At 42.5% G+C, this 24,237-nt stretch overlaps 1 protein-coding gene across 1 annotated transcript in view; it reads left to right on the top strand.

Annotated features, from left to right (window-relative positions):
- Window positions 1–24,237, top strand: part of ADAMTS9 (ADAM metallopeptidase with thrombospondin type 1 motif 9) — a 202,727-nt gene that overhangs the window by 38,019 nt on the left and 140,471 nt on the right. Inside the window, 6 exon segments of the mRNA XM_044301141.1 lie at window positions 11,904–12,181; window positions 15,765–15,848; window positions 15,947–16,071; window positions 17,560–17,600; window positions 18,158–18,263; window positions 19,685–19,828. Coding sequence (XP_044157076.1) covers window positions 11,904–12,181; window positions 15,765–15,848; window positions 15,947–16,071; window positions 17,560–17,600; window positions 18,158–18,263; window positions 19,685–19,828 — 778 coding nt within the window.

Below are 24,237 nucleotides of genomic sequence, written 5' to 3'. Positions count from 1 at the left end.
AGGTGTGTGTTATCTTGTCCTGCAGCAGCTGAGGTGTGCATTATGATGTTCCACAGCAGCTGAGGTGTGTATTATGATGTTCTGCGGCAGCTGAGGTGTGTGTTATGATGTTCTGCAGCAGCTGAGATGTGTATTATGATGTTCTGCAGCAGCTGAGGTGTGTATTATGATGTTCCACAGCAGCTGAGGTGTGTATTATGAGGTTCTGCAGCAGCTGAGATGTGCATTATGAGGTTCTGCAGCAGCTGAGATGTGCATTATGAGGTTCTGCAGCAGCTGAGGTGTGTGTGTGTGTGTGTTATCTTGCCCTGCAGCATCTGAGGTGTGTAGTATGAGCTTCTGCAGCAGCTGAGGTTTGTATTATGATGTTCTGAAGCAGCTGAGGTGTGTGTTATCTTGTCCTGCAGCAGCTGAGGTGTGTATTATGAGGTTCTGCAGCAGCTGAGATGTGCATTATGAGGTTCTGCAGCAGCTGAGGTGTGTGTGTGTGTTATCTTGCCCTGCAGTATCTGAGGTGTGTAGTATGAGCTTCTGCAGCAGCTGAGGTTTGTATTATGATGTTCTGAAGCAGCTGAGGTGTGTGTTATCTTGTCCTGCAGCAGCTGAGGTGTGTATTATGATGTTCCACAGCAGCTGAGGTGTGTATTATGAGGTTCTGCAGCAGCTGAGGTGTGTATTATGAGGTTCTGCAGCAGCTGTGGTGTGTGTTATTGTGTCTTGCAGAAGCTGACACACAGTATTATATAATGCTCTGCAACTGCTGAAGAACCTTTTCTTAAAGAAACAGGGCATACTGTATGTCAGTGGTTGGGCCAGGAGAAGGAGATTCCTACAAGACTGGAGGAAGAGATAAGCAGTGCCTGTGTGGCGCCGCTCATCTCTGTATAATTGTCTGGTTCTGAAATCAGAATGCAATGTTTATACTAAAATTATTTCGAGGAATAACGGAACATTTCCACGTATTCTGTACAGACGTGATGTCTCGGTTATCTTCATTCTTGGGACTGATGTGGACCCCCCAGTATTTCATCGATATGCCATAGCGTCTTTCATAGGAAATCTCCTGTAAGACCCTAATAGATAATAAAACCCCCTACCTCATCCCAGAACGCTGCGCGCACACTGCCCAGATGCTGCACATTAGAGCAGAGCCGGGGATGACAGATCATCTCGTTAATTACATATGGAAAGACAGAATCAGATCTCGGATGAAGACATCTTCTCTCCTTAGAGGGTTCCACGTAAGACTTCTCCTCTCACTTCATTCCTATAACAAATGACTCTTTTTGTGAGGTTTAACCTCCGGTGATTATTTTTTTTGTCTTTTTATGGTTTATTGTGTTTTTTAGCGGATTATTCTGGATTGAATGCACGCACATAATGGGCCCTATACAGGGTCGGACGGGCCCACTAGAGCCCCAGAGGATCTTCCGGTGGGCCCAAGCGCTGACAGTAATGGATTCCTAGTAAAACAAGGCTCTTAACAGTAGAATTCCAGTTGTTTAATTTTTTTCCCTATCCACAGGATAGGGGATAACTATTTGATCGGTGGGGGTCCTACCACTGGGACCACCTCCGATCACGTTATACTCAACTCTATCTCCGGAACTCCCATAGAATTAAATGGAGCTGCTGGTTGCACATGCGTGCGTGTTCACTTCAGGGGGGCTGCAAAGGGCTACGGGGCCCTCGTTCTCGTGATCGGTGAGGGTCCTAGCAGTAGGACCCCCACCGATCTAATAGTTATCCTCTATCCTGTGGATAGGAGATACCTTGAAACAACCTGCATACCCCTTTAAAATCCTATATAGGGTAGGTCCTCAGAATAATTTCCTATGGTGGGCCCAAGAGACTTCAGTCCGATACTGGCCCTACGTGCACAGTGGTCTCTGCTATACCAAGACAGCAGACCTTGCAGATTTTCATCCATTGTCCATCTAATGTCTAGGGGGATGGCGCATATGTCAAAATCTGGCGCATCTGGATTTTTACATGTATGATGCTTTTTTTTACAGGAGATAAGTGGTGTCACCAGTATCTGGCACCGCTTTTCTTCTTGGCCAAACAAGCATGGTAATGGAGAATGATAGGTGGTCTCCAAACAATTCTTCGAGGGATAACATGATAGGTGGTCACCAAACAATTATTTGAGGGATAACCAGCCTAAATGTAGTCATATGGCAAAAATACTGATTTTGGAGATATCAGAAGACAATTTAAAGGGAACCTGTCACATGTATATGCGGGCAACATGTTTTAGAGCAGGAGGAGCTGAGCAGATTGATATCTAGTATAACGTGCATTTCATCCATTTTCTTCCTTACCCTTTTCTATGCTTAGGAGTCCAGTGGGCGGTCCTATGCACTGATTGACAGCTAATTTGTATGCACAGTTATAGAGGGGAGACTGTCAATCACTGATAGGACCGCCCACTGGACTCCTAAGCAATAAAAGAGCAGACATGATCTGAAAATAACCCCCAAAGAGCTTCATTCATGAAACTTCTAAAAACGTAGCTTTCTTTTTTTTTTTTTTTTCCATAGCAGCCAGTAATACTATACAAAGTCATCCCATAAGAAATAAGTAGTAGAATGGAGAACCGCACTCAATTCAGTAGTCTCTGGTGCCAATCAAGGGCTGGGAACAGCCAATGTACATATAGCGAAAATTGAGGCACACAGATTTAAATTGTTGCAATCAAACTTTTTTATTTTTAAGTTTTGCAGTAGTTTCATCCAAAAGCCCAATATTAATCCTTTGTACAAACAGTGTATTTTGACCACACGGTTCGGTCATTTCCGACCTTCATCAGTGGTCAAATTTTTTTATCTGTTCTGGCAGGGAGATTCGGACATGATGGCCACATGGGTGCACCTAGCCTTTCTGCTGCCTGTGGCGAAAACTGAAACGGGGCCCCTCCCTCCCCAATGCCAATTTCTTAACCTAACCCCTTCCTTTCAGCCCATGGCCCTTTGGCTGCCCCTCTATTGCCCCTACCTAGTGCTGCCTGAGGCAATGGCCTCACCTGGCCTCATTAGTGGTGCACCCTTGCATGGCCTAGGCACTGCTCAGTCCCATGCACATGAATGTGGCTGGGCCGCAATACCAAGCACGGCCACTAAACAATGTACGGCGCTGTGCTTGGTAAACTGTGAGGAGGATGCAGCACTCACTGGTGCTGATCAGATATTGACAATCTACTGATCAGATATTGATGACCTATCCTGAGGATATCCTGGAAAATCCCTTTAATACAATTTGGAGGTATCATTTATTCAAGTTTTTTTTGTTTGTTTGTCTTTGAAAATTTGCAATTATGTTGCTAATCTCAAACTAGGGATAAAAGTAGGGGTTCCATTTCGTTTTAGTTGTCTTCTGTCTGTTTTATGCATGATGAAAAGAGGCTGCTGGAGTTAAGGATTAACCCTTTACCACCCTGCTGCTTACACGGCATATTGATTTAGCATGGGGCGCCTGAGACTTTTATCACGTGTAGGGTTACGTTTTATGTGACAAGGGCCTACATTCAATATCTTTGTGCAATAATTAACTTTTTAACTTTGCTGCTCGGCCCAGTCACATGCACGGATTAGGCGGGTTACATTATGTGGTCGCTTGTGTGGATGATGGGCGGAAACCGTGTCTGGATTCACATCTGAAATGCAGGGGATATTTAAAGTGAACCTTGAGCTAAAAAGGGAAAATGTAGTTTTTTTGCCAGGAACAGGGGGTCAATCTCCCGCCACCCATTGGGCTTGTGCTGATGGTGTCACAATCCTCCACATCAAGGCTTTGGTCTGATTTACTTATATGACCTCTCTACCTGGATATTACCAGACAGTAAAAACAATATATATATATATATATAGATCTTAAAAGGATTTTCTGGGACCCTCAAAAATTTTGGAAACGGCCTGGAATGTTATAAAATAGACAAATCAACACCTGCTCAATCCCCTGCCATTCCCGCACTGTCAGTCTGGTGGTCCCGGTGATGTTACACGTGGTTACAGGCACTGCAGCAATAACATCACCAAATGCTCCATGTGATCGCTGCAGCGGATACCTTGGGTTATCGGGTATATTGTCAGTGTAGCGAAATCAACACTGCGATAACTTCCCCAACTACCCTTATCTATCTATCTATCTAAAAGGAATGATCCACGGCACTTCCACAAGTAAAATAAAGATGAAATGTTGCTTTGGTGAATAAAGTCACATCTTTATTTTACTTGTGGAAGTGCCGGGGATCATTCCTTTTATGTTCTTTGGGGATTGGATCGCTCCTACAACTGCTGGCACCCAATCTACTCTATTTGCTGTGCTGCTCACAAGCTTGGACTCGTTTTTATCTATCTATCTATCTCTCTAATTATCATGAAGATGTATTTATATCTGCACTTGGCACCAATGTAACTTTGTCACTGCTTAAGAAAGGTCTCATTGAGAGGACTGAAACGTTTCTATCTGGTGATTAAAGAACACTCTTTTATTTTACTACAATTGGAAGTGCCGTGGAGTTGGTTTTTGCTATCTATCTATCTATCTATCTATCTATCACTATCTATCACTATCTATCTCTCTATCTACAGTATCTATCTATCTAAAGTATCTCTCTATCTACAGTATCTATCTATCTCTCTATCTAAAGTATTTATCTATCTACAGTATCTATCTACAGTATCTATCTATCTATAATATCTATCTATCTATCGTATCTATCTATCTAAAGTATCTATCTATCTCTCTATCTACAGTATCTATCTATCTATCTATCTACAGTATCTATCTATCTATCTATCTATAGTATCTATCTATCTCTCTATCTACAGTATCCATCTATCTATCTATCTATCTATCTATCTATCTCTCTATCTACAGTATCTATCTATCTATCTATAGTATCTATCTCTCTATCTACAGTATCCATCTATCTATCTATCTATCTATCTCTCTATCTACAGTATCTATCTATCTATCTATCTATCTATCTATCTATCTATCTCTCTATCTACAGTATCTATCTATCTATCTATCTCATATCTATCTATCTATCTCTCTATCTACAGTGTCTATCTATCTATCTATCTATCTATCTATCTATCTATAGTATCTCCTATCTATCTATCTATCTATCTATCTATCTATCTATCTATCTATCTATCTATCTATTCATCTACCTATCTCTCTCATATCCATCTCTATCTTCTTTTTATGTAATTATAATCTTTATATTAATTCTCTATCTGTCCTTGTCATCTGTGCGACACTTGGCTTTTGCTGATGTCAATGTCAATGACATTTTCTGCCATCATCATTTCCTTTAATGTAATACACAGGGTTTATTTGCTGCTTCTTGGTTCCGGGGTCTTTTTTCTAATTTGCTGTTAATAGAAGCTTTAATTCCATTCAAACTTAAGAGAGTTATGACTGAAGTGGAGTAAAAAAAAAAAAAAAAGAGCCCGGAAATTAGAATGGAGGAAATTGTAGCACATACTAATTAGTCCAAAATGAAAAGCCGCCTAAAAATAGCAGGGAGTATCTGAAAGGTCACTCCGACTTACGCAAGACGAATGGGACCTTCTACACGTAACATCAAACAAAGCAAATGTTTCAGAAATTAGGCGGCAGATTTTCAGACATTGTGACTGCTGTGTTCTCCGGGGTATCTACGTGCAGATAATTAACCATGTATATGGTATAACACTGTAGCAATCCTCAGAGGCTGACATACTTTGCATGCATTCCTGACATGTCATGTATTCCCCTAAAATAATTTTTAGAGCTTTGCATTGACCTGTCCCTCTGTTGTTCCTCCTGGAAATGTATTACTAAGCTAACCACACTTACATTTCCCCCAATAGGATGTGTCTCTAGTGAGATGGACACTCTCAGAGTGTGAAAGGACACATCTTGTTGACCATGGAAATTGTAACATCTTAATTCATACATTTCCAAAAGGAATAACAGAGGATCAGTACAACATAGAGTCAGGAAAAGGTGCTCCAGAATTGCTATTTCATAGGGACTGCCAGTATTTGCTTAAACCGACATGTTGGGCACGTTGTCAGGCCCTTTTGAATATAAATGGCTTTAGTTTATTCCTCAGGGGTCTGATAAAGCTGGTGGAAAGCCATATGGCAGTCGCCTGTAGTGCTCCCACATGTCGCAGTGGTACTACTAGTGCTCTATTCATAGGCAGGTTAACTGCTCAGTAGTCTAGGAAAGCTTGATGGGAGCCATGTGGCAATATTGGTTGATATTTAATACGTTTTTTAGCAAATGTTTTGGATTTTGAAAGGGTTGTCTGATTTTCAGAAGCTATTGTCAGATTCCTTAGTAAGGACTTCTGGATTATTAGGAGTTACTTGTTCAAGTAAATCATATACTAGCCAGATCAGAGGGAAGCTACAAAGAGTGTCTCTCCCTGTGTAGGTCCCATTCAGTCCATTTACTTCAATTGGAGCTGTGTAATACTTCAGTTCCCCTGCGGTGGCGCTGTGGGATAATGTAACACTTATTGTCAGGGGGTCTCCTGTACATTACAGTTCATTTCTGGGCTTTCAAAAAGGGTTGCTTGAAGCAAAACTCCTTTAATTTACTGGAGACATATTGATGTTTGACCAACTGGACCCCCGCTGATCATGAGAATGGGGATCCTGTGTCCTCTCTGTAAGGCTGGAGTGAGAGTAATGGACAAGCAAGATTTTTGCTGCTCCATCCATTCCTGTAAGGCTACTGTAAGACTTCCCCCCCCCCCCCGGTGTGAAACTCCAATATGGCTGTTCCAGCAGACAAGCGGAGGATTGGGCAGACACAAACCGCAGCATGTAGTGGGTTGTGTCCGGCCAGTTATCCACTTATCTGCTGGAATGCGTAAGGAACTCCGCCAAACCGCTGGCGGACATTCCATCCTCATCAGGCAGCACCGGATCCAGAGAATACCAGCAGGCTGTTCTCTGCCAGAATTCAAACCGGAGATGTGAAAGTAGCCTAAGACTATCTCCAGCAGTCCCGTAGAGAGTGAATGAAGCAGCAACATGCATGCTCGACCACTGCTTAATTCTTACAATGTTGTGATCTGTCAGACCGCCACCAATCTAGTACTTAGAGGATTAAAGGGGTTGTCCAGAGCTCCCAAAAACAGCACCACACCTGTCCACAGGTTGTGGGTGGTATTACAACTTAGCCCCATTCTTTTCAATAGAGCTGAGCTGCAATACCAGGAACAACCCATGAATAGGTATGGCGCTGTTTTTGGAATAAAGCTGCCATGTTTTTCTACTCCTTTAAATCTTCAGACAACCCCAATAACTTCAAAACTCCTAAAAAACTGAATTAAACGAGAGATAGAAACTTATGAAAAAAAAATTGTTTAGAGTCAGGGGCCAAATTAATTTTACTAGATTTTTGGGATAAAAGATTTAAAGTCTTCTGCCCGGTAAGAGGGCCACATATGTTATTGATAAGCTGGGTGTCATCCTCTCTGAATGCAGCTTCTGTGCGGATCACGTATGGTGAGGTGTAGGCCCCGCAACCACCAGTCATAATGTACATTTTGTTCAGAGAATAAAAGGCGCATTCACAAACTCTCTCTTGTAAAGCCAGGTTCATTGATAGCGTGCATTAACTTCTAGACGTTTCACAATAATGTGATTGTTTTAAAGGGAAAGTTTACGTTTGGTGTACCTATCTTATAAGGACAACTCTTGTCCTTACATCTAAGCAGCCAGAGCAGGAAACTTCTGCACTGGAGGACTCAGCATGACCATGTTTTACAGGTAATTCAAAGATTTGAATGATGGCCGTGTAATACCACCTTTGTCCTGCAGTGGCTGCTGAAGAGAAATGCCAGCGGTTTCGCCCAAGAATAACAGCTGATAAGCTGGCAATCCTCTGATCGACAGGAGGAAGTAGTATAAATATATATATATATATTAGGTTTATTGTACTAGTACAGGGATCAGCAACCTTCGGCAATCCAGCTGTTGTGAAACTACAACTCCCAGCATGCTCCTTTCACTTCTGTGGGAGTTCAGAGAACAGCCAAGCAAGTGTGCACGATGGGAGATGTAGTTTCACAACACTTGGAGTGCCGAAGGTTGCTGATTCCTGTACTAGTAGATTATGCATGGGAAGAATATTTTTGAGGTTTTGAGTCAGAGAAAATCCTTCCATTGATTACAGCAAGTCCTGGGTTCAAACTGGAAAGTTAAATATACAGTGGTGTCCTACATATAGCAGGTTCAAACCCAACAGAGACAATCTGGAAAGTTTAAGGGGTTATCCAAGACCTATAATGCCCCCCCCCCCCATATGCCCGGGCCCCTCATAGACGTTGTACTTACCTCGCTCCCTGGCACCCTCGTCTCTTCTCATACAGGCACGGCCGCCACTGCATCTCCCCATCGCGCGGATGAAAACACCTGGCGTTGAAGGGGGCAGCCAATAACAGGCCGCAACGGGACCGAGGCACCCTAGCATCGCGGATGCCACTAAGGAGGCTTGTCCTAATCGTGGCCTTCTATTGGTTGCCCCCCCCGACCCTAGATGTTTTTATCCACGCAATAGGTAGATGCAGCGGCGGCCGTGCAGGCATCAGGAGCGACGCGGCTGCCGGGGAGCAAGGTAAGTACAACCTCTGTGAGGGGCCCAGGCATATGGGTGAGGCATTATAGGTCTTGGATATACAGGGGTGTCCTCCATACAGCAGGTCCTGGGTTCAAACCCAGCAGAGGCAATCTGGAAAATTAAATATACAGGGGTGTCGTAAAGAATTACTCAGAGTGCCTACTTGGGGAATCCATAGAAAAGGGCTGGGATGCCTTAGAGCACAACTAAGAGAACCCTTTGAAAGACAGTAGGGCTGAACTTTGACTCCATAGAGAAAAGCAGGGAATCCTTATAGCTTTGGAAAGGTTCTGGGGCAGTTTGACCCAGCAGGGCCTCCAACCTGGTGGAACCAGCAACCACTGTGGTCTGCCTCTATTGTCAATGGGCCACTGCCAGGAGGTCCACATTTAGAAAAGTGGTTGTCTATGTTGTACCACCCCTTTAAGAAGTAATACTTTACTATATAGATATTATGAGGTTTTCAGCTGGGTTATGGCAGAGCATGCTCGAATACATGGAGACCAACCACATGCTAAAATCATTATTTCGCTTTTTATCGGCCCAGTGTTTACATTGCTGAGCAGCTCACTGTGGGCGGCACAGAAGTTTGAATCACAGTTTTGCTCTGATCTGCTGGTTCTAAGGCACCGTCCTGTGCTGAGAGATCACTGCATAAAGCCAGCGGTGTGCGCCCAGACATATCGTCACACACATGCATGCACATAGACATCTACTATATTACAATCAGGACATCTTTAAAGCTTATTCCAAAGGAACAAATCATGTTTTTTCCCCAGATTCTATTTTTATGTTACTAGAAAGTGTTTTGTCCTCTGTCTTCTATTCTTCAGCCCGCCATTGATAGGCGGAACATGGCCTCATACATGTGTTTCTTTTCTAGGCAATTAGGCCATAGGAAAAGGGAATCATTTCTTCCTTCTTTGCCCCAATGGAACTGCTGTTAACCAGATTGACATGCAGCATGGATTTAGATTTTGTGTTGTTTTTTTTTTCAGTGTGATTATTTGAAAAATTTGCAAACACTTTTTTTAAGCTATTCTTATGTCTAGAGATGGAAATGCTGGAAGCAATTCTAGTGTTTGGAACCTTTTTAAAGGGGTTGTCTTGCCAATTTATTTAAAGGGCATGTTGTAGAGCAGGAGGCGCTGAGCAGATTGATATATAGCTTAATAAGAAAAGATTCAGTAAAACGCGTATTTTAGGCCCCTTTCACACGAGCGAGTATTCCGCGCGGATGCGATGCGTGAGTTGAACGCATTGCACCCGCACTGAATCCCGACCCATTCATTTCTATGGGGCTGTTCACACGAGCGGTGATTTTCACGCTTCACTTGTGCGTTGCATGAAAATCGCAGCATGCTCTATATTCTGCATTTTTCACGTAACGCAGACCCCATAGAAATGAATGGGGTTGCGTGAAAATCGCAAGCATCCGCAAGCAAGTGCGGATGCGGTGCGATTTTCACGCACGGTTGCTAGGAGACGATCGGGATGGAGACCCGATCATTATTATTTTATTTACTAGAGCTTGGAGGAGTTCCCTCTGCCCTGTTTCTCCGCCCCTGTGATGAGGTCTTTACTTTCGGTTTCCTTCCTCCCAGCTGTCCCTCCTGTGTTTTATTTCGTTGCCTTTAAATCACCCCTCCTCCTTTGTAGAGGTGCGGATTATACTTTTCATTTGAGCTGTATCTCTCGCTTGAGTATCTTCACCTGTGTGATATCTTTTCACTGGATCTGTGTTCTGCTGATGCAAGTACTTCGGACATTGTCTGCTGACTTTGGATCTGCTTTCACTGCAGCGGCAGCTCCTTCAGTTAAGTGTACATTCATTTGTGATTTTCTGTTTGTTGGATCCCAGGTGACCCTGACTCCCTCCGTGTCTAGTGTAGGGAGCCGGTGGTCGTGTCCCCTCACTATTGTAGGGTGTTCAGGTGTTATATAGTCGAGCTACGAGGATATGCGATCATCCACCATTGGGGTGTTCGCATAGGCTGAGCAGCTTAGGGAGAGCTTTGAGGGTCTGACAGGGGTCACCCTTTATCCTCCCTAGTTTGGGTCCGGTCAGTTGCTTTTCACTGTGTAGGCTCTAGTTGCTCACTTACAGCCGTGACAATCGCGCAGCCGGCATCTCCTTCTGTCTTCATCTTAGCTGTGTGCAGTAACAGGACCTGTGGTGACGTCAATCCGGTCATCACATGGTCCATCACATGATCCATCACCATGGTAAAAGATCATAACTTGAGGCTCCATTCCTGAGTTACGATACTTTTTCCTAATATGCAGATTAGGCCTTTGGTGCAATGAGGACATCACCGTTGCTCATGTTTCTACCAAGCTCCACTTTTTTCTGTGGTCATCCCTTCCCTGGCTGCTTTGATTGATTGGGCCAGGCAGTGGCAAAGGAGAGAAGGGGTGGCCATAGAAAGGAGCAGAGGTTGGGAGCAACAAGAGCAATGATGAAGCCCTCAATGCACCACATTTGCATATTACTGAGCCTCAGATCAACTAAAGGAAAACAGCATTTTAATCAGTTGAAACACAGCTATTTGTCTCTGCACTGTTTGATAGGAAGGTCACTGGTGTGAGATTCTCTTTAGAGAAAACATTTGGAACTGTGTATAACAATAAAATAAGTCATATTCACTTCACTGATGCCCCACATCTCCCATTGTGTAATTTCCTGGACCCTCACTGCTCTCTACTTCCTGGTCCCGCTTGACCCACAGGAAATGACCATTGGGCCAATTATTGGCTGAGGTGGGTCACTGCTGTGGCCAGTGATTGGCTTAGCGGTCATTTCCTGTGTACGGAGCGAGAGCAGGATGTAGAGACTAGTGAGAAAACGGGAAGCATCAGAGCAGGAGCGGCGGGAAATTTCTCATCCGTCTTTCCAACAACTTTAAAACTATAACAACATGTCCTCCGTATGGCACCAACCCTGTAAATAACGATGATTACAGTGCTGATGCTTGTCTTTTATTTTACCCTTCACCAGGTTATACGAGTCAAGTATGCCACCAATTCAGTTGCTGCCCGAGGCAGTAGCTATTTCATTGTACTCAGGAGTGCTCCATATCAATTTTAGGTGTTGCAGCCAGGATTTTTTTTTAAAACCCCTAAGGCTTAGAACGTCTTCCAGGTTGGGTAATCTGCAATGTCTACAGAGGTGACAGTTACTAAGTTGTGCTTGATGCCATGGCTGATCTATACAGGTGGTATTATGTTTTTTTTTTTTTTATATCATCTCCTTTTTAACTTTTTTACTACAGGTCAACAATCTAATTCCCTCAGAAAAAGGAAGAGGGTAAGCCCCCGGGAACAGAACATCATGTTCTCAGACGTAACCGATCTAAGAAAGGGGCTGCTAACAAACCAGGATCCCTCATACAATAACGCTGATAAGATCAATGGGACGCACAGTCACAAAAGAACAAAGCGCTTTTTGTCCTACCCTCGGTATGTCGAAGTGATGGTGGTGGCTGACAACAAGATGGTTGAATATCATGGTGCTAATCTCCAACATTATGTTCTGACATTGATGTCCATAGTAAGTATCTTCTTCTTCTTTCCATTGATTCCTATTCTTCTGTCCAACAGAATTGTTCTTCCGACCCTTCTAATCTGTTTCAAGAGAAGTAATATGGCCGCCAATTTGACTGTTACCCAACTCGGCCAGGCTGTAAAATGGCAAAGTGACCTAAAAAGAGGATATATTACAGGATCACAAGGCATATCTGTCATTGAGGAAGCTAGGGAAGTTAGGAACTGGGATGACAGCCATATTGGTTTCCAGCCAGCTGGCCATACACATGACATCAATGTGGGCCAAACCAGCTGTTTTTTGTCAAGATTGGCCGATGATCTCATGTGTATGTCACTGGAGGGCAGAAATCGAGGGAAAGCGAGTTCAGACATGTTGGATTTCAATCCTTTGTTCCTGCCAGAGCCTTTATATAGTGGCATGTGTGGGGCCACAATACAGTGGGGGCCACAGAGTGCCTATTTAAAGCATATTAGGATTGCATAATATTAATGTGCATCCCCATGCGTATTCTGCTCCAAAATCCACATGAAATCCGCCTGTATTCCACCTACTGCTGTGGCTAATCCAGGTAGCCATGTGTGGATTAGCCCCAAATGTAGACTCATGCAATTACAAACTGTAAATCTTCAGCAGAAAACCCACCATGCATTCCAAACTAGTAGTTAAAATCTACTTTGTAGATGTGCCCCTTATGGCAGCGGCCTATTCTCTGTCACAGTGCCCCATTTTGGGCCTACTTTTCACCACAGCTCCCAATAATATTCCCAGCTCACCCATTAGCAGTCTTAGAGGCACAACACTCACCCATGGTGCACCCATTGCAGGCCAAAAAGGCATCATTATTAGTCATAGCACCGCTACCGCCATCCACAGCACCCTACTCGTCTTCGTTGAAGTAGAAGCTTTACCCCTAGAAAATCCTTTCATCCAATGACTAATGTAATTTAATGTAAGGTTATGCACATGGAAAGGAATAATGCAAGTCAACCGTACATACTAAATGGTGAAACACTGACATGGAAGAGGACTTAGGAATTATAGTGAACAGCAAACTAAGCTGTAGAAAACAGTATCAGGCAGCTGCTGCCAAGGCCAAAGGGATAATGGGTTGCATCAAAAGGGGCATAGATGCCCGTGATGAGAACATAGTCCTTCCCCTTTACAAATCACTAGTCAGACCACACATGGAGTACTGTGTACAGTTCTGGGCTCCTGTGAACAAGGTAGACATAGCAGAGCTGGAGAGGGTCCAGAGGAGGGCAACTAAAGTAATAACTGGAATGGGGGAACTGCAGTACCCTGAAAGATTATCAACATTAGGGTTATTCACTTTAGAAAAAAGACGACTGAGGGGAGATCTAATAACTATGAATAAATATATCAGGGGTCAGTACAGAGATCTATCCCATCATCTATTCATTCCCAGGACTGTGACTGTGACGAGGGGACATCCTCTGCGTCTGGAGGAAAGAAGGTTTGTACACAAACATAGAAAAGGATTCTTTACGGTAAGAGCAGTGAGACTATGGAGCTCTCTGCCTGAGGAGGTGGTGATGGCGAGTTCACTAAAAGAGTCCAAGAGGGGCCTGGATGTATTTCTGGAGTGTAATAATATTACAGGCTATAGCTACTAGAGAGGGGTCGTGGATCCAGGGAGTTATTCTGGTTGTCTGTTTACAGTTGGGATTTTTTTCCTCTAAAATGAGGACAAGTGGCTTCTACTCCATGTTTTTTCTTTGCCTTCCTCTGGATCAACTTGCAGGATAACAGGCCGAACTGAATGGACAGATGTCTTTTTTTAGCCTTATAAACTATGTTACTACATAAAACTGTAGAAACAATTCAGCATTTTGCGAGACTGGTTTGTCAGGAAAGAAGACCAATGGAGGATTTGATCTCCAGTGTCCTTGAGCATTATAACCCCTACTATGGAGCCTTTCATTGCTGTATATTTTTCAGTCACTTGATGTCATAAGCTATTCTTAAATGGGCAGAGACATGAAACTGTATGGAAGGCTTATGCTCCCCAGATGGTTTGCTGGGTGCTGTAGCAAAAATGCTTAATCCACCATGAAATGACAATGTCACAGATGTTCTTTACGCTATTTAACAGCATTACATTCTCTGCCTATAAGTGAGACCTATCAACATTTTACTTCTGCATAAATATTCACTTACAAACATATTAGACAACCTCATGTTCTCCAGATCTTCGAGCAGATTTGCCTTAGTGGGTGCCGAGAAAATGCATAGCTCTGGTGGGCTAGGTAGCCAATACAATTCTGTAGCCCAATCCCTTATTCCTAGAGAAGTAATAATAAGGGATGTATACAGTAGGTTGCTACTTTTACTTTGCCTTGAAAAACCTTTATAGCTTGTCAGTTCTTCCCGCGTTTCTCGCATCATAGAATTGTCATAAGACTATGGTGCTGAAAAGAACACACACACAAAAAAATAAAAAATAAAATATAAATCTCCTCCTTGCATTTGATTAAAACTGATAAATATAAATAAATATATTTACTGTATGTGTCCCTGAAGATCCGCCATGCCCCCCCTCCTCCTCCATGTCCTGTGTCTACAGCAGGAGCCTCCTCCCTGTGCCCTGTCTACAGTAGGACACAAATATGGTTAAGCCTCGCTCCCTGGACTAAATCCCAACCCTCAGCCATTTCCCCAGCCGAAAGCAGAAGAGCATTCCCAATCCCAAATTAACTTAAGAGTCCAAGACTGTTTATTTCAGGGTCATGCAGAAATTCTTGCAGACTGCCAAATAGTAGGGACAAGTTTATCTCATATCTGCTTTTATCATATATCGCTGTGTGTACTGCTCCTTTCAAGTATATGGACATCACAATTGCAAATAGACTTGATAAAAAATATATCATTTTGTGTATACAGCTTCTATGCAGAACTATGTGTTGCCATGGTTACAGAGTACAAACAATCTCTGTATGGAGTCTGATCCCCTGCAGTATTGAAATTTTAGATATAAAGCTCGTAGGACTAACTCGGCTGAATGCAATGATACCTTTCGCTTAGCGACCAGTTACTTCATTCTGGAGAAAAAGTACTTTTAATCCATATGCAAATGAGCAGTTAAGTGCACTGAGGGCGGGCCCAAGCCACTCTGTGCACCCTTGCTCCTCCTGCTTCCTCTGCCAGTTCCTCCTTCTCCTTCCCGATTGGCTGGGCCAAGTTTCTTCATCATAGTCATCTCCGCTGGCGCCATCAATCAGGAAGGAGAAGGAGGGTCTGGCAGAAGAGGCAGGAGGAGGAGGCCCGCCCTGGGTGCACTTATTTGCAAGTGCTTTTTCTCCAGAATGAAGCAACGGATCGCCAAGTGAAAGGTATTATTACATTCAACTGAGCTAGACCTACGAGACACTGTGCCTGGTTTATCAACGAGTCTCCTGGTGATATACACATTGCCCATACACATGAGATAAAAGTCGTCCAAAATGGCTGCTTTTGGCCGACCATTGTGAATTTTCTAATGACAGATTCCTTTAAGTTGAGTCACATACAGAAAAACTTTACATGCCGTAATATGAACACAGGCCAAATAATTTACTGTTTCCCGCAGGTGGCCTCCATTTATAAGGATCCAAGCATTGGGAATTTAATCCATATTGCCATCGTAAAATTAGCTGTAGTCCTCGATGAGCAGGTACGGTAGAATTCGGTAATATATATTTTTGATGTAATAGGGAATGTGCAGAATTATAAATAAGTTCATCGGGATATATGCTCTTTCTGTTTGGCCAGGAGGGTCCATCTATTTCTTATAATGCTCAGACGACCTTAAAAAACTTTTGCATATGGCAACAGTCTCAGAACAACCCAGATGACAACCACCACTCCCATCACGATACGGCGGTGCTAATAACAAGGTAAGGCAAATCCCCTCCCCCCTTTTCTGAATTGGAACGCCAGGAAATGCCCCTTTTATGCAAATCAGCATAGACTCCACCTCTTTTCAGTCTTGCCTATGGGACAATCCCACAAAACAGGACTGTTTAATGGAGGTATGGATAATTTGATGAGTTCTATGGAAATCAAGTGAGAAGGAAAGGTGTAATACGTGCCCATGACTCTAAGGGAGAGTCGGTGTAGTCACCTGCTAACTTCCGTGGTTGTTGCTAGGCAACAGCCCGACCATATTAGTGCCCCTAGAAAATAGCTATATGGAGTCTGAAGGACGTTGTATGGAATAATGAGAGTTTTTTTTTGCTCTTCATTTGGAATGTGGTCTGGAGGTGGACAGATGGTTTTTGGAAGAAATCAACAATGTTTTTCAAATTCTATCTAAACCCTTTAATATTTATTCTTCCATTACTTAATTATAACTCCTTATAGGAAAGATGAGTGAAAACCAGTATGGCCACCATTACAGCTTCCATGACACCATGTCATATAGAGTCCATCACCATGAGAGCAGATTTACCATTACCAATCAGGTTGATTGGCATACTCTATGGGGTCAGTAATGGCAGCCCTATGGGTCATCGCCCAACTTTCTTAGGAACTGCGGAATCTGTACAAAGGAGGACAAGATTTATTTCTTGATATTCCTTTTTTTTGTTTTTTTTTATATACCTTTAGGGACCATGAGCTACGAGTCCTCAATATGGTGCCAAAAACCGCTCCTCTCCATATAATGGACTTATTTTTCCCTAGAAACATTGCTTCTGGGGGAAAATACGGCGCCTCACGGAGGCATGAAAGTGCATTACACAGAATAACTGTAGCTCCATAATATAGACGATATAGACTGGTGTTGCTGGTTGCATGAGGCATTAAACTGAGGTGGGACTACAAGGCCCAGAAGGATTCATGCTTTTTTTGTAACTGCTGGGTTATGGGAATAGGGATATTCTAGTCTCTCGGCCGACGCGCTGTTTTTTCCTGATTTTCGCAGGTGTTAATGTAAAATGTGATAAATGGGGTGAGCGATTAGTTTAACACACTGTCACCGGCAGCAGATATTTCATTTAGCGAGACTTACGTCAACGCATTAATCCCGAAGCCGAGGTCCTGCTGTTCTAAGTGGCTCAAAACTGTTTTATGAATTAAAATTTAATTTATGGAAAAGTCTAGTGTGTGGAAATCATGTATGCGCCGTTCTCCCGCTTCTCAGTGCAAATGGAAATACCAGTCCATTGTACAAATGCAAAAAAATATATAAATACATATATATTTGTCTCAAATTGGTGGATCTGGTCATAAACATAAAACTGTATGGGGAAAATTTATTAAAACTGGAGCAACTTGGTTAATTGCGCCACTTTTTTTTCTTTGCACCAGTTTTGAAAAATTGTCCCTGGGCGTCTTATGATTTTTCCCTTGGTAAAATACACTTTTTTTTTTTTCATTTTCAGACAGGATATATGTAGAGCCCAAGAGAAATGTGATACATTAGGTAAGATATATCATTGTATTCATTTTTTGGTACAAATGTATTTTTTTTACATTTTACATCGGTTTCTTGATTAGTTCTAAAAACAAACAAACACTAAAGCTGGTGCTTGGGGACTTAAAGGGGTTGTGTGACTTCAGCAAGTGGTATTTATTATGCAGAGAAAGTTAATACAAGGCACTTACTAATGTATTGTGATTGTCCATATTGCCTCCTGGCTGGATTCGTTTTTCCATTACAGTATACACTGCTTGTGTCCATTGTTATGAGATAGATAGATAGATAGATAGATTGTATTTATTGTATTTATTTATTAATAATAAACACACTATTTATTTATTTTTATACTGCCATTTTACAATACTCCCCAAAAAATTGCATATGGATTCTATATAACTAGATAATGGGAATTTATTTTTATTTACTTGTATTTAATTTTTTTATTCATTGTCTCCATGGAATTTTATTGTTATATAAATTAGCATCAGTTATGTCCTAAAGTTATATTCCACTAATGATCTGTGATATAATTTTTCTGATTTATGTTTGTTAATCTTCAGGTCTGGCAGAGCTTGGCACAGTGTGTGATCCATACAGGAGCTGTTCCATCAGTGAAGACAACGGCCTGAGCACGGCATTTACGATAGCACATGAGCTTGGACATGTGTACGTTTCATGTAAATACATTTGTCTTTGAAATAAACCGTTCTCTATCAAACCTTACAGTGGGTTCACACGCTATGATTTTTCTCATCCAGCAATAATCTCTGCGGCTTTGTGACCACATATAGTCCGTAATGCAAAAATCTGCTATTATCTGTGTTACAAGACAGGCCAAAGAGTGGTGATAGCCATGTATAAAACTCTATATACTATAAAAGAATTGTCTATGTCATATTGGAAAATCCCTGCGTGTAAACACTCATTTTACTATCACTATCTATCTAGCTATCTAAGGGTACTTTCACACTAGCGTTATTCTTTTCCGGCATTGAGTTCCGTTCTGATCAGTTTTATTCAAATGCATTCTGTATGGAGAGCAATCCGTTCAGGATGTCTCCAGTTCAGTCTTTTTGACTGATCAGGGCGGAGATAATACCGCAGCATGCTGCAGTTTTATCTCCGTCCAAAATTCCGGAACACTTGCTGGAATGCCGGATCCGGCATTTTTTCCCATTAAAATGCTTTAATGCCGGATCCGGCCCCGAGTGTTCCGACAAAACGGATCCGGTATTGCGGTCTGCACATGCTCAGACCGCAAAAAATTTGAAAAAAATAAATGCCGGATCCGTTTTTCCGGATGACACCGGAGAGACAGATCCGGCATTTCAATGCATTTGTCAGACGGATCAGGATTCTGATCCGTCTGACACATGCCATCAGTTTGCATGCGTTTTCAGTTCCGGCAACGGAACTGCCGGCCGGAATCCTCTGCCGCAAGTGTGAAAGTACCCTTATCTACATTATCTATCTAAATATCTATTAATCTATCTACTTCTCTGTCTAAGTATCTTTCTAATCTACAGTATCTATCTAAAGTATTTGTTTGCCTGCCTGTCTATCTGATTTTTTATCTATCATTATTCATCGATCATTATTCTATCCGTCTGTCTATCTAATCTACAGTATCTATCTAAAGTATTTGCCTGTCTATTATCTATCTATCTATCTATCTATCTATCTATCTACCATTGATCATTATTGTATCTGTCTATCTATCTTATCTACAGTATCTATCTAACATATCTATCTAATCTACATTATCTCTCTAAAGTATTTATCTGTTTATTTATCTACGTATCTTGGTATCTATTATCTATCTAATTTACAGTATCTATTTAAAGTATTTATTTCTCTATCTATTGTCTATCTATCTATCTATTATCTATCTCTGTCATGTCTATCAATCTCTGTATCTATCTCATGATATAAAACAGCACCCAGGAATACATTGTAGAGTGTTAATTGGGGGGCAGGTGCAGTTTTTTTAATCCTTGGTGCCCTTGCTTTGTCTCCTCAATCTGTCCCTGATTATACTAGAACCTATCTTGCATATTGTTAACTGACTCATCTCCGTGTTTCCTCAGATTCAATATGCCGCACGATGACAGTAATAAGTGTAAAGAAGAGGGAGGCAAGCAACAACATGTCATGGCTCCAACTCTCAATTTTTACACCAACCCTTGGATGTGGTCCAAATGTAGCAGGAAGTACATCACACAGTTCCTAGAGTAAGTATCACAATTCTTCTGTCTTCCACTTTCAGTCTTGGGAAATCATTCCACATGGACCAGTTTTTTCAGAATGGGCCGACTTCCAGATGCCAGAGCAAAAAGGAATTTTAATATTAGACATCTAAACTAAAGTAAATGTTACCAATGAACAAAACAAGATTAAAGAGTAGCTCTGGTTATGATTGCACCAAGGTTTCCTGCATTGTACAGTTCCTTCTCAAACATTGTCTTCTAGGTATCACCAGTCAAAGCATGGTGAGACACGGGAACTCACCACTAGCCAACATCCATGCCTAAGGAGCAATATGTAGATGTGGAGTGATAAGTTTGATGAGTCAAATTCCTATAGTCCTACTGTGTCCTCATAACAGTCCCAAGTTGCCAACCACATTGTGGTTGGGTTTGAGGGAGGTTGGAGAGTAGGGAGTAGCTAGTGGGACATTGCTCTAGGTGCCGGGTTCTAGTTGGATACAGGGCAAGGGCGGGAAAATAATTATTTTCCCCAGGCTGAAGAAAAGTCTAGCTACACCTCTGTAGGAGCCGAACAAGGTGGAACGCAGCACAACCAAAAGATTTGATGGGCTTTGTTGTCAGGGTCTTGGTTTCAAGAGAGGCTTGGTGGTCATCATCTAAGGCGGAGGTCCCAAACCTTTTGTATGTTGTGAGCCATGTTCAACTTTTCAATGATGGCCAAGGGCAACAGTCAATTCAAAAATAGAGAGAAATTTTGAATGTGGATAAACGACATTTAAAACATTTGCTGCTAAATATTTCAGTGTGAAATTTAAAGGCTATGTGCACCTTCAGTCGGCAATGTCTTCATGATTGCATTTTACTCATTTTGTGCTAAAAATCATATTTTTGCTTGGTCTTTATTAAAACATTATTGAGACGTTCTGTCACAAAGGGTTAACAGTTTGTCTAGCTGTGTGAATGGTACTTTCACTTTGTGGCTGCACCTTATAAACCTTATCTCAACACTTATTTAAGCCACATTCTTATCAGTCAGATCAGAGTTAAGTTATAATGAGAGTTTATAATGTAAGCGATAAGGAGCCGTCAGCTGAGCTGCTTGAAGGAACAGAGTGAAAATTCAAAGCCTGCTACTAGAGAATCTGAAGGTTGCACAGAGACAGGGGTTCAACATTTTTAATAAAGACCAATTGAAAAAAATGATTTGCGTTGCAATAATTTAAAAAAATGCCTTAGGATACATCTCTAACAATGTAAACTGCCAGTACATATAGTCATAACTCACAACTTCCATGGTGAGCCACACAGCAGGGGTTTGAAAGCCACATGTGGCTCATGAGCTACTGGTTGGGGACCACTGAACAAGGGTTTGAGAGGCATACCTTACTTTGGAACCACACCACGACACCAGCTTTTGTCTTGCTATATGCAGGTTCAAAATTCTTCACCCAACTTCTCTTTTTGTACCCTACCCTCTCTCCATTCCCTAAACTGACAATATTTTTTTTGTCCATTTCATATGGTAATGAAATCTTTCGGAAAAAAAAACATCTTAGAAAAAGCTTTAAGCTTTGAAGACTCTTCTTTTTGAGATTCCACCAGGGAAGGATTGTTAAAATTGGTGTCACCTTGAGGACTTTAAAGGAAATTTGTTCCCTTGCAAAGCTTAAAGGCGCTTCAAATACCCGCCATCCCGTCAAAGGCATGGAAATACGTAAAACCTCTATTTGTGCATATTGCAAAGTGTTTTGTCACATCAGAGATTACTGGCGTTTTCGCTGTATTTTTCCTTCATGCATGGATAGCCCTCCAATCCCTGTCAGCTAGGTATACACAGTACATCAAAACAGATTTGAGAAACCTCGGCTAGATCTTGCGCGGGATGGCTCAGATGTCAGAACCTGCCATTTTCTTGCTCGTACATTGCTTTAATACTGCACATTTATTTGTCTCTGGTGACACTAGGAGGGACCGCGGTCCGCAGCCGAGACGTTCAGCAGCACGGATGTCTCTGCATTCTAAGGCGGACTCCCACAAAGTCTCTTAGCGTGATGCAAGAAGACGGTCTTCTCGAGCTAATAAATTATTACAGACCCTGAATGCCGTAATAAAAAAATAAAAAAAAGGCATAATCTCTGTCTGCTGGCATCCCTCGCTGAGCATTCCTTGCCCGTAGAAACAGGGTAACCACAGTAACCGGTGGTCTCATGCTGGCCTAGGATTTTCTAATTGGACATTTCGTCCTGGTATGACAGTGTGAGGGGATACCTGGCCGGCGAGAGGAAACAAGGCCTCCTCTGCAAAGCATCGGGAACATTTCAATGCCATGCCCAAGCCGCTTTTGTTATAGTCTAATGGCACAGTGTGTGGTTTGCTTATAATATGATTGGGATTTAAGGCTAGCAGGCCGCTTTGTTTCTATGCAACAGGCATCTTCTAGGAAGGACGCATGCTTAAAGGGATTGTTGCAAGAATTGGGGGGGGTTCTTGGCAACGCGCCGCCCCTTCCCACTTAGCCAGACTTGTAAAGGGAAGCTTACTTACCTGCTTCCCGGCACTAGCTCACCGCTCCTTCTCCTCTGGGCTCCTTCGCTGCAAACATCCAGTTTGACATCGCCACTTGCCAATAACTGGCCGCAATGGTGACCGTCTCCCCTTAAAGGGGTTGTATCACTTCAGCAAATTGCATTTATTATGTAGAGGAAGTTAATACAAGGCACTTACTAATGTATTGTGATTGTCCATATTGCTTCCTTGACTGGCTGGATTCATTTTTCCCATCACATTATGCACAGCTCATTTCCATGGTTATGACCACCCTGCAATCCATCAATGGTGGTCGTGCTTAAACACTATATAAAAAAGCACCAGCCATTATGCACTCCCATGGTCCTGGCTACCAGAGAGGCAGGTGATTTTTCCTATAGTGTGCAAGCATGACCACCACTGATGGATTGCAGGGTTTCAATGGAAATGGATTAAAATAAATTAGTAAGTGGCTTGTATTAACGTCCTCTACATAATAAAAGCTATTTGCTGAAGTGAGCCCTTTAAGTCATGACAAATGGTCACATGACGCAAGCGGATCCTGCCTCCGCCGAGGCTAGTGATTGGCCTGCAGTGATGTCAAACTGGATGTTTTCAACAAGGGAACCCAGCGGAGCAGAGAAGTAGTGGGGAGCCGGAAACCAGGTAAAAACGCTTCTCTTTACACGTCTGGCACCTTTTTGCACAACTCCTTTAAGACAATAATCCAGTTGTCACCTAAGTGTACATGAAAGAGAACCTGTCTGTTTTAGTAACTACTTGCATCCCCCTTGTAATAACGATTCTGAAACATCTATTCTTATGACTCTGTGTTGTGCCATTCCTCTATTACTCCTACTAGATGTTCATGAATGAATTACTAGCAGTTTGCGGTGAAGGTCCAGCTGAGTGTTACCAGTTGGGTTGTGTCTAGGGTGGCCATTTTCATAACCCCCAAAAAAGGGGGACATCACGTCCTCAAAAAGAGGACCTCATACGTATGATGTCCCAATATCAGGGGTATGATGTCCTGATATTGGGGTATGATACTACAATACACATCATCATATAGAACTCCCTTATATAATATCCATGGATATTAGAGATGGATAATATATAAGGGGGTTTTATACGATGATGGATATTATATCAGGGGATTCTATATGCAAAGGCCCGGGAAGGGACTAGAGCAGAGGACAGGAGTGGTTGTTGCAATAATGGAAGTAGTCCTACTGACTCTGACATTCCCCTAGGCCATGCAGTGATGGGAAGGGAAATCCCTTGCTTTGGGGTCCTGCCCGGTGTTAGAAGAGGTGCCCTTGGTGATTATGGGTTTTAAGGTGCAAGGCAGGGGTCGCGTGGACGGGCTGGCAATGCAGCGTTATGGTGGTGCAGAAGGCAGTACGATGCGGAAGGTTCTAGTGCAACAAATTCATTGTACTTTATTGCAGCAGTTGGTAGATGGGTCACACTGGCACTGAACTCATTACGTGGTTTATACCGTTGACATATGCAGTTTCCCAAGGCTGTGCACAGGGGAATTTGATGGTATAGATGTCCTCTCTGAGTTCCTCTGCAGATATACATTGCAGCCTCTCTCATCCGAGGAAAGGGCTGCTTCTCACTCCTCAGTTACTAAGCTAGCTCCAGGCACAGCAAGCGAAGGTGGGGCCAGCCTGCACCTAGGAACCACCTGGCAACTGGGACAGAGGCTGTCCCAAGTACACAGGGACACAAATGCATAAAATGGGATTCTATAGGATGATGAATATTATATAAGGGTGTTCTATATGATAATTCATCATATAGAACAGGTAATATCTATCATCATATAGAATCCTCTTATATAATATCCATCATCAGAGGCCCTCCGTCCTCTGCCAGCATGCCTCTCTGATTTGGATGCA

Source organism: Bufo gargarizans, chromosome 7, assembly GCF_014858855.1.
Source record: "Bufo gargarizans isolate SCDJY-AF-19 chromosome 7, ASM1485885v1, whole genome shotgun sequence".
Lineage (NCBI taxonomy): Eukaryota > Metazoa > Chordata > Amphibia > Anura > Bufonidae > Bufo > Bufo gargarizans.
This window is presented reverse-complemented; position numbering and strand designations above follow the sequence as displayed.